Source organism: Microtus pennsylvanicus, chromosome 3 (assembly GCF_037038515.1).
Source record: "Microtus pennsylvanicus isolate mMicPen1 chromosome 3, mMicPen1.hap1, whole genome shotgun sequence".
In the NCBI taxonomy this organism is placed as follows: Eukaryota; Metazoa; Chordata; class Mammalia; order Rodentia; family Cricetidae; genus Microtus; species Microtus pennsylvanicus.
The window spans coordinates 66,900,024-66,911,884 of NC_134581.1; the positions used below are offsets into that span (position 1 = coordinate 66,900,024).

Genomic DNA, 11,861 nt, shown 5'->3' on the forward strand with positions numbered 1-11,861 from the left:
AAACTGAGATTCGGGGCTTTAGGGCTGGAAGGAGTTTTAGTAAGACACTTGAGGGAGCACAGAAAGCTGCTCAAGGAAACTCTAGGACAAGCAATGTCACCGAAAAATGAGTGCTCAGTAACTTTAGAATTTATCCTTAGTTTCGAAGTCCACTCTAAAAAGACTTTTAGGTTTTTATGCTTTGGCATCTCATTTAACTCATATGGATCTTTAATAGCTCTTGTTCTTATAATGAATTGTCAGTTTTATCAGTTAACACAGCAGAACACTAGCATCCACCAATCCTAGAGCTAAGAATTTCATCACACAGCATCTAGTGCCTATACAATAGCCCCCTCCATCTCTCTGAGCCTGCCTGTCTGGCGTGCTCACCAATGGATTTTAAACTTGCCTGGATTTATGACTTTCTTTGTCCTGTAAAACTATAAAAAAAAAACTTCATGAAGACCACAGCATACATCATATTTTATGGAGAAAATGTAGAGGTAGTTCTTTTGAAGTTAGGAATGAGACAGAAATGCCAATAATTCTTATTTCCCAAGGTCGCACTGGTGGAGGTTCCCACCATTGTAATAAAGCAATAAAACAACAAACAAGCAAGAAAACATGAGGAAAATATGGCAAATTTGTGTAGGCAATGTTGACTACATTATAATACCCAAGAGATGCTGCATGCAATCTACTAGACCACAGAGCCCACCAAGCTACATCACGGGGAGAAGCGGAGGTGAAGTCATCTTTGATGTGGAAACTTATCCTTTAAATACGATCCTCTCACCATTTGGCCGGATCTTCTCTAGTCCATGCTTATAGCATGTCTGCACATTTTACTCACCAAATAGCCTTTGATGTAACTTATAGTTTACTCTGTGTGTGTGTGTGTGTGTGTGTGTGTGTGAGAGAGAGAGAGAGAGAGAGAGAGAGAGAGAGAGAGAGAGAGAGAGAGAGAGAAAGAAGAAGAAGAAGAAGAAGAAGAAGAAGAAGAAGAAGAAGAAGAAGAAGAAGAAGAAGAAGAAGAAGAAGAAGAAGAAGAAGAATGGGTCCTGTGTGTGTGTGTTTCACAGCAGAGGTCAGAGACCAACTTCCTAGTTCTCCCCTTCCACGTGGCTTCTGGGGACAAAACTCCCGTCATCAGCTAGGACAGCCATCTGGCTGGCCCTTTCTGACAGTTAACTAAATGGCTGTTAATGGTTGGGTTCTTCTGTGTTTATCTCCAAGTGACTTAACTTGCTGAACTCTGTCATTAGATTTTATGCAATAGCTTTTGAGCAATGATTTGAAGTTCATGTTGGAGAGAAAAAGAATAGTCAAGACAGTTTCTAAGCAGAACAAAGTGGGGGTACTTACCCATTGTATTAGCAATTAACGTGTGATACAAAAAAAAATGGAGGGGTGCCTGAAAGATCAATAGCAGAAAGGATGTAATATTTAACCAAAAGAATAAATTGTTTGGGGGCAAATAATCCAAACCATATAGAATATGCATAGATTCCCTCCAGGTGGGCTGAAGACCTAAATATGAAAAACAGAACTTTTACATTCTAGAAAATATGAGACCTCATTCCCTCATGGCAGGAAATGCAATTTTAAACATCCTATAAAAAGAATCAAGGAAATGATTGGCCACTGTGTGTTAACGTTTAAATCTTCTGTATGCCATTGGCTGAGAGTGATGTGTGTTACAACCAAATACCAGTTTTTGCACTATTCAGATGAACAAGAATTCAAAAGGTGGGCTATTAATGAGGACGCTTAACCTCCAGAGCTCACCACTGCTGGGAGTGAAAACTGTGCACTCTCCATGCAGAGCATTGGCAGAACTTCCGCCAGGACTTGGCAAGCATCTTCTAGATGTAGGACCTGGCAGACTGCTGTGTGTGCACAGGAGGTGCATTGAATTTAAATGTCCGGCAAAGGAAATATGTGGACATATTCAAACTGGGTAAATCTTGAAAGTGTGATGTTGAATGAAATCAAGGGTTCTAAAGGGTTTACCTTTTATGAAAAATTGAAACCACTCATCTATAAAAACCAGAGGTCAGAGATCGGTCTCTAGAGTCGAATGGATTCGAGGGGAGAGCAGCAGGAGAGAAGCTGGAAACAAAAAGGATGCCTCTTCCCTCTGTCTTGGAAGGCAAAATATTAAGAACTGTTCTTGGGCTGACCAGATGGTTTGCCAGGCAAAGTGCCTGGCTCACAGTGACCTGAGTTGAATCTCCAGAACTTCTATATAAAGGTGACAAAGAGAACAGACTATACAGAGTTGTCCTCTGACCTCTGTGTGTAGGCTTTGGCACGTGTATATACCCACACTCATGAACCTCATATGTTCAATAACAATACATTTTAAAAATTAATTTTAAAAGAATTGTTCTTTCTGTGCATTGGCCATATAAATGTTATATTTTCTTCTGTTTTATCTATGTGCTTAAAATGCTTTGTAAGTTTACAGCTTTGTTTTATTGCTTGTGTGTGTGTGTGTGTGTGTGTGTGTGTGTGTATGTGTATGTGTACATATGTGCGTGTCTGTGAGAGAACATGCATGTGCCCATGGAGGCCAGGAGAGGGTGTCTGGTCCCCTGGAGCTGGAGTTACAGGTGTTTGTGAGTACCTGATGAGGGAATGGGTCTCTGAACTCTGGTCCTTCTGATAGAGCAGTAAGCACTCTTAAGCACTGAGCCAGCCAACTCTCCAGGCTCAGTTATCGAAAAACTAATTCTCCTGAGGGAGATAAAACCGGATCAATTTTTATTTTAAAATGGGCAGTAATTCAAAAAACCATTTAAGCTAATTGGTTTATTACCCATGCTTGGAAGTTTAGTATGTATTAAAATAATGTGTATTTAGTGGGGGGTGAAGTACAGGGCAATAGGGTGGCCCACAGAAGCCAGTGCTGTTAGCTCCCGCACAGTGCATTTAGAGAAGTCCCTTACTTTCTCTTGCCTTGGCTTCTCTGCGCGTAAGATGCTGCAGATGTTGTGTGTATCATAGAACTGCTGCAAGAATATGATCATTTATACGCATAAGTACTTCAGTAAGCAGGACTACCCTAAAAGGAGAGCATGACTGGGCTTTGTTTAAAGGGATTGCATGAGTGGACGCTGGCTTTACTGATGAATGTCCTTGTGTGGTATAAAAATCCCTCGGATCGTCAGATCCTGTCAAGTTGGAAATGATTCCGTCTCTAGTGACTTCACAAATATCTGCCTCAGATAGTCCTGATAGAGAAAAGTGATCAGATTCTCATTTACTTTTCAGAGCTAGCTATAAAATCAATAAGAAAAACAAAATCCACGCATAGTTCTGTTAAAACAGACACAGTTCTGCCCAAAAACAAAAACTGTATCTATCATCAACTTCTGGAACATGTGCTATTCTCTCATAATTCTGTCCTTTCTGTGTCAAATGGTGAATGTTTGCTTTCCCAGGTAGATGGAGATTTAAGTTGAAGTCCATTTAATCACATAAGAAGTCACTGTCATTAAGGAGCTTTTTAGTTACTGTTCTATTACTGTGAGGAGACACCATGATCAAAGCAACCTATCAAAAACAATTATTTAATGGGAGACTTGCTTACTGTTTCAGAGGTGACTCCGTGACCATCATAGCAAGTAGCATAGTGACAGACAGGCAGGGAGGGGCCGGGAGTTCAATAGCAGGTAGTGTAATGACAGACAGACAGAAAGACAGACAGGCAAGCGGGCAGGCAGGCAGTGCCCTGGAGTAGAAAGGCCATGGTTGTAGGCTTTGTCTAGAGTCTTGGACCCTGGAGCTCTGCCGCTGACTAGCTACATGTCTTTGAATGAACTGCTGCCGTCAACTGGGCCTCGGTTTCTTCCTTCATAAGCTGGAGCACCCAGGTCTTCTCCTGCAGGACTGTAATGATCCTAGACCGTAGATAGGTGGCGCACTGCCCCTCAGGTGCAGAATCATGAGTTGAGTTGCAGATTGCTCCGTGGAGGGTGGTGGTTGGCTGGGTGGGGAAGAAAAGATAAAGCAGGAGACTGAAAACTTTGACAGCTGTCTCTGCCAAAATCTCTTCATTTCACCTAAAACGATAGGTACCTGGGAAAAACAAACAAGCCCCACCTCAAAAAAGCCCCCCCCCCCCAGTGCTACAATTACAGAGGTGCACCATCAGGCTTGACGTTATGGCTGATTTCTTATCGGATCATGTTAGAGCATTGCTTTTGCCTCAGAGTGTCTGTGGAAGAGCTCTTGCCAAGAGGAGAGTAGTCACTGACTCTGCCTGCTCTCCTCTGCTCATATGTACTTGCATGCTAAGAGCATACTCCCCACCCCCATCTTTGATTTTGTGTCTTGCACACAGACACTTTCTGAACTCCCTGCGGAAGGAAGTTAAAGAGCTGTTTGTGAGCATGCCCCACTCAAAACACCTTCATGTTTCCTGTTCCCTGCACGGAAACATAAGTGTCTGGTGGCCAGAAGTCTTCTGAGCTCCTCCATCTGGGTCTTGCCTTCTCCATGGCCACGGTCTTGCCCCCCACCTTCCCTGTACACTTGATTCCCTGCCCTGACAGATGGTGCTCCCTAAACAGCACACACTGCTTCCATCCGGATACCAAGTCCGTTTATAACTTCTGCTTAACATTTGCAGCTAATTTTCCCCTGCTGTCGTCTTGAGTTGTCAATGGCAATGAAGTGATGCTGTTTGCTTGCTCTTACAAAGGAGCCTCTGTTGTAGGATGTTAATCTGGCTCTCCGAACTCATGTTCAAGTTCTCCGCTCACTTTCTAGAGAAGCAACAGCGGTAGAGAATGAGAGTCCTGTGAGGAGGGGGACAGAATAGCTGTGCTCTGGTCCCTCCCTCCACACAGCCTGACATCGCTCAAAAGCACTCTCCCCGGTTCTGGTGACAGCGCAAAGTCTGATGTCTTTTCTAACATCGTTTACTTCGCCTCTCTCCCCAAGTTTATTACCTGCTCTCACGAGGCTCCTCTGCCTTTCCTGCCCACTCACCAAGCCTGGGGAGACTTTCCTGCTGTTTGCCACTATGGGCATGCCATTTCACCATCTGGGAGTGCTTCGTGTTTTCTAGAAATATGGAGGTATAACTTGTGCTCTGGCTGAACACTGTTTTTAACACAAGCAGCTCGGTCTTGCTCCAGGCTTTTCCTACATACTCAAGTGTCCACGTAGAACGTCTTGGTGTTCTCTCTCTAGTTCATTTCCACTGTCGCATTGGAGTCAGGAATCCCTAAGCCTCACAAACTGTCCTTTACCCTTAATGGCTAGATAATGGGGACTTCTATTCAGAGATAATGGCCAGATTTATCCCTGGCCATAGGTTGTATCAATACCGATTCTGAACATGTTAGTGTTTACCACTAACTGTAGTGAAGCTTGCTTTCCTACTCAGCTTATTCTTGACTTTAGTTCTCAAAACTTGACTCTTCTAGAAGTTAGTCTACAGTGTCTCTTCCTGGTATATTACCAACATGGTTCCCCTATAGCATGCTAATACTGAAGTATGGATAGAAAAAGCCAGGATATCCATGTGCAAAACATCTCTGAATAAGACCATGTTCTGGGGTCCACACTCCCTTAAATCCTTAGTAGCACTGTGTATCTCCTCCCCCATAGGGCTCTGGGGGTTGAAAAGTGTTCTGTGGTCCTGATTGTCTTGATTTTACTTCTGCTAATCCTTCACACTGTTTCCCATAATGCATCCTATGGGATGTGTTTTATATATTTGTGTGTGTGTGTACCTAGTAAGTTTGTGACTGAGTGGCTAAATAAAACCATGAGATTATCTTTCCTGCAGGACTTCTTGAAGCTTTGCCAATATCTGGTGTACTAACCATCAAGAGCAAAAGTAGGTGATCATCTAAAACTAATTGTAGTGATCACAGAGCCTTCCTTCCCAGGACATCTGGGGGGATGGGTCAGGGGGCCCTCTGTGATGATGCACATTTATGATCACGTTGAATGCAGCAATTCTGTGGTCCTGGGGCAATCCACTTGGTGATGCGACTTTTTGTTTCATTTGTTTTCCTGGTGGTTTTGATGATTTTTGTTTGGCTTCTTCTGTCTCAAGCCTTGTGATCTTTCAAGTGTTTGGAGATTTCCATATTCAGACCTTCTTGAGTTCTCAGAGTAGAAGTTTGTAAGTCCTGTTTATTTGCAGATAAATAATTCTCCTTCTAGAGAGATGGCCAGAAACCTTAGGGAAATCACCGATGGGCTTGGTATCATGGTGAGTAAGTGGAAATTTTTCTTTCTACCCACCTGAATTAGTCTCCTCCGCCATAACAATCCACCATAAACAGCCTTGAGATGCTGTGAGTTTGTCTTCATGGTCCTGGAATTCAGAAGTCTGAAGCAGGTTCGCAGGGATTTGGGAGGGTGTAAGGAAGAAAGCTTCATCTTGCATTTCTAGCTTCCACAGGCCACCCAGATTCCTTGGCTCATGTCCGCATCCTCCATCTGCAGAGCTGGCAGTGACATCACCCCAGCCTCTGCTTCTACTCTCACACCACTTTCTCTTCTGCTTCCGGTCCCCTCGTCTTGTCCCTTTGCAGCAACACGTCATTCCATGAGCCTGTGGGTGGAAGGAACAACATAATCTCTCTGCTTCAAGACCCTTAACCACATCGGTTTTGTCGTGTAAGACAGCGTTGGTTCCAGGTACTGGTAAATGGACATTGTGTTGTGAGCAGACACTTTCTTCCCCAGTCATTTCTGTCTTCTCTTGGAATTGATGGACCACTGTAATGTATTTATTAAGCCTCACAGAAAATAATCCATTTCATTTTGTGTAATACCCAGTGTTTTCAAATTTCTTTAAGAGACTTTTTTTCCTTCACAAGACACATTATTTTTTCTTTTAAAAAAAAGATTTATCCTATTTTCAAGTGTGTGTGTGTCTGTCTGTCTGTGTGTGGATGAGTACAGGTGCCCACAGGGATCAGAAGAGGCCATCCTTTGAAGACAGACTTAAGGCAGTTACGAGCTATAGGTGTAGGTCCTGGAAACGAAACTCAGGTCCTCTGCAAGAGCAGTCATACCATGCTGTTAACTGCTGAGCCATCTCTCAGCCAGATTTCTTGTTTTATTTTGAAGACTCTCAATAGCCCAGGCTAACCTCAAACCTGTGCTCCTCCTCCTTCGTGTGAGCATGCATTGTTACCCAGCTCAGACGAAGAGAGCGTTGAGGAAGTGGACTTTCAGACACAAATCCCCTCTCCGGTTTCTATTGTCCTTTCTGTGCAGACTTTATACAGATTCATTTGCCCAGGAAGATGCATGAGGCCAAGGCATGGCGATCCTCCTTCCCATTGTTCAATCCTGGGGTTTCCTCCTAGGGAGAAGTTGAAAGAAGTTTGTCTCTCTGGGTAGAGAACCTTCCCAGACAAAGAGCCAATCTGAAATTCACACTGATGATGCGTCTTTTAATCAAAGTACCTTAGCCTGCTATTCCACATGTCATTTAGAGATGCGTGTTTTTTTTTTGTAGAGATGCGTTTCTTATAAAGCTTTATTTTTTAAAGATTAATAAATATTCAGCCCAGATTAGTCTTGGTATGAGCACTGTGCCCCAATAGAAGAAAATTTTCAGTCTGTGGAGGTTTATCATCACCAGACTCTTCCTTAAATTTCAATTTATTTACACGCTTTGGTTGCAGATAATTATGATGGATTAATCAGATGATTTCAAGCATTAAGAGCATACATGAAATTAAAGTTCTGTGAGTGAGCCAAGTGTGGCGGTCCATTCTTGCAATCCCAGCACCAGAGATAGAAGTGAGAGTATTGCAAGATCAAAGCCAGCTTGGGCTACATAGGCCGATTATAGACTTCGTGGAGTATTTCAACAAATTCAAGATAGACTTATACAGACACAGTGTTGTAGGATTTAAAAACACATATGTTCTCCTTTATTCACGAAGTGGAAAAGAGCAAAATAAGCTGTCTGTGGTTTTCCTGCGTTTCCTTCAGTGTGCTAATCACACAAGGCACGCTTGATTTGTCATTTGTTGGTATTTGCATTTCCCACACAGTAACATTCTGTGCCCTTGAGAATTAGTGACCTGGGCACAGAGACACACACTGTAACCCCAACACTTAGGAGGCAGAAGCAGGAGGATCTTGAGTTCAAATCTAGCTTATGCTACATAAGAAGTTCCAGACCAGCCTGGGCTACAGAGTGAATTTCAGACCAACCTGGGCTACAGAGTGAAATCCTGTGTCGTTGTGACTTTCTTTTTTGTCTTTTTTTTTTCTGGAGCTGTGGACCCTGCCCAGGGCCTTGTGCTTGCTAAGGAACTGCCCTCTCATCAAGCTAAATCCCCACCCTGTGAGACCCTACCTCAAAAATAAAAATAAACAGTTAAATTAAGTAACTAATAAACAAGTAAACATTGGTTGGGTATTATTCTTAACAGAGTTCTTTGACTTCCTCCCAAATTCTGACTGTGTCGTGTAAGTTGAACATACAGGCAATGACAACCCCAGCACACAGCTGCCTGGCATCTGGAGCATGCCACAATTTCCAAGACCTTGAAAATGAAAATAACGTATCTTAGATTCAATAAAACATGGATCCTGAGACTCAGGCAAAAACAAACAAAGATTTCCACTATCAACTTGTCCATATAGTCCCTAGAAGTTGACTACATTCTGAGCACATGCACTAATTCTGTCTTATGTAAGTTGCAAAAATGAATAGTTTCCAGTGGCTGTAGAGAGACCTTTGGTAAGTAGTCGAGTCAGAGAGGCCTCATCCATTGGGTGGGTTTAAACTGGTAAGACCTGGTCTGGAAGAGGGGAAGACGATTCCAGAACAGATGGATGAGTGTCCTGAGTAGCATTCAGAAACTTCTCAGAAGGATCCAGCCCGTGTGGAGAGGGCAGGTCAGCTGGTGGTTTTGATGTCTGTTTCCCCATAAAGTATCTTTCTTTGTGCTGCCAGGAACAGTGATGAGGGTTGATGAGATTGATTCGGTTGTTGCAAGGGTGCTTGCCACCAAGACTGAAAAACTGAGTTCATCCTTTGAGACTCCACAAAGCTGCCCTGTGACCATAACATGTGTGCCCACACGTTGTGTGTGTGCATACACACGCACAACACAAATAAATGCAATATAAAATTAATAAAAATGTTGGTGGGCAGGGCACGGTGACACACGCCTATAATCTAAGCACTGGGAGATGGTCTGTGGACAAGACATTAGCTTGTGTTCAAAGGGTGTAAGATTAACTTAATGTGTTTTACTTGCAAAAAAAAAATAACAGTTCTCATAGTCCTATATGTGCTTATTTCTTTACCATAGGTCCTAATGTGTTCAGCTCAAAAAGTCTCGCCCTTCAAGCCCAGAAGAAGATCCTGAGCAAAATAGCCAGCAAAACTGTAGCCAACATGCTGATTGATGACACCAGCAGTGAGATCTTTGACGAGCTGTACAAAGTCACCGAGGAGCACACGCATAGTAAGAAGGAAGCCCACAAGATCATGAAAGACTCAATCAAGGTGGCCATCAAAATCGGTATCCTCTACCGGAACAAGCAGTTCAGTCAGGAGGAAGTTGTAATTGTGGAGAAACTGCGGAAGAAGCTGAACCAGACTGCCATGACCATGGTCAGCTTCTATGAAGTAGAATATACCTTTGATACAAACGTGCTATCTAAGCTGCTGCATGAATGCAAGGACCTAGTCCACGAACTGGTGCAGCGACATTTGACACCCAGAACCCATGGACGCATAAACCATGTCTTCAACCACTTTGCTGACGTGGAGTTCCTTTCCACCCTCTATGGTCCGCGTGGAAATTGCAGGCCCAATCTCAAGAGGATTTGTGAAGGAATCAATAAATTGTTAGATGAGAAGATCCTCTGAACGGCTTCTTGTCTCCTGGACTTTGCTGCTTTAAAGTTAGAACATCCAACCTGGCCCTGTAAGAATCAAGCAGCAACCCTCATTCCAGACCTTCTAGTTCCATCCTCTTCATCCTTCTGATGCTGACCCTAACCCAGATGTAGTGCGTTGACTCTCTGAGCAAGGGCATGAGGTTGCAAGTCTGAAAGAACTGTGTTTGCGAGCTCAAAGAACAGTCAGGGTTCTAAGCAGGGAGCCTGCTGTGCTCATCACCGTGAGCTCAGGTCATCTTACAGCGGAAGGCATAAGGACACAGAAGACATGGGCTTGGGTATCCATCCTGCCACTACGGACTCTATCTTCTGTGTTCCAGAGACACGATGCTTCCTGACTACCTCACAGGGCTGTTGTGAGGACCGAACAGGACAACTCACATTCTTGATTTTGTGCAACAGACACCAGTGATTGTATATAACAAATAGACGGGGCATAACTATTCCTGATTGATGGGTTTGGTGTCTGTTGTTGTGGCATATTTAATAATCACAGTACCAGAGAGGCTGAAATATGAGAATTATAATTTTTTGGTAGTCTGAACCACAGAGTAGGGTTGAGACAAACCTGACCTATATAGAGGAAATGAAAAAGAAAAGGGGAGTTGGAAGAGGAAAAAAGAAATAGAACAAAAGGAAAAGCAAGAGTTCCTTGCCTGCTTTGAGAGAAACGAGAGTCAAGGTGACGTTGTTCCCTTTACTCTGCACGTGGACTGAGGACACCTATCCAGGGCCCGCGGTGACTCTCCGTGTAGGAAGAGCAATGCTTTCGCTATCTCCCGGTTCTCTCTGGTCTCTCAGACTCTCCACTTTCGTCTCCAGCTGCATCTGTTCAACAGTCATTCTGCTTCTCCGGCTGTGCTGACGCACTTCCTCCGTGTCTCCTCCTTTCATTTCATCTTACACGAGAAACTTGCCATTTGGATGAGTAGTTTTCAGTTTCCCTAATGAGATGATAAAGTATGTTTTGTGGGGTGTGGGGATTCTGTGCTAAAATTTTATTTATAACTGATCTGTAATATTTCTAAGCATCTGTTGTGGTGTAAAGCCTCAGTAGCTATATATATATATATTGTATTATCAAATAGTGTAATTAGCATATCTATCACAAATATTTATTTTTTTCCTGAAAGGATTATTCAGAATATAATGTTTTATTTAGTAACATTTAGTAACATGTAGCACATTATTATTTGCTATAATGACCTTATTATGAAACCGAACAGTAGAATTTTTCGATGTAACTATCAATTTCTCCCATCCCTTTCCTTCTCCACTTCTCACTCCACTTTTTCTTTCTCAGATAACAACTTCTGAAGTATTTCCTGTTTGTGAATTACACAGTGTTTGTTCAATGTCTGTCTCATTGCACTTAACATAAAGTTTTGTAATTTCGTCCATATTGCTGCAAATGTCAGAATTTTTTTACAATAAAAACCACTCTGTTCTGTTCAAATGTCACTGTTGCTCATCTGTCGATGGTGCTTTGGGTCTTAGCTATTGCAAATATTGCTTCAATAAACATGGGAGTGCCCGTATCTGTTTTCAACACGACTATTCCATTGACGTTGCATAGGTATACAGGAACGTGGTTTCTGGGGTAGGTGGTAGCTCTGTCCCTTACTTCACAGGGATCAGCCACTCTGTTCTGCAATGGCCCCTCTGCGTTGCATCTGCAGAAACACTATATAAAATTTCCCTTTCCTCCTTGTCATCCTCTGTCTTTTTGATATTATCATTGCATCCTCAGAGAAGTAAAATCCCACTGTGATTTTGATGTGTATTTTCCTAATAACTAATGATTTTAATCATTTTTACAAATATTTTGGCTATCCGTACTCCTCTTTTTGAGGAATTTCTATTCTCGCCTTTGCCCTTTTAAAACTTGGGTTGTATTTTAATTTGCTGTCGAGCTCTTTGATGACATTAATAGTAATCTATGGTTAGAGTGGATGGGGAGAGCTGAGTGTGCC

At 42.7% G+C, this 11,861-nt stretch overlaps 1 protein-coding gene across 1 annotated transcript in view; it reads left to right on the top strand.

Annotated features, from left to right (window-relative positions):
- Tnfaip8l3 (TNF alpha induced protein 8 like 3) overlaps nt 1-11,344 on the top strand; it is a 42,377-nt gene extending 31,033 nt beyond the window's left edge. The window contains exon 2 of the mRNA XM_075965882.1: nt 9,294-11,344. Within this exon, the coding sequence (XP_075821997.1) occupies nt 9,294-9,856 (563 nt within the window). The 3' untranslated portion in view covers nt 9,857-11,344. The remainder of the gene's footprint in view (nt 1-9,293) is intronic.
- The last annotated feature ends 517 nt before the right edge of the window (nt 11,345-11,861 follow it).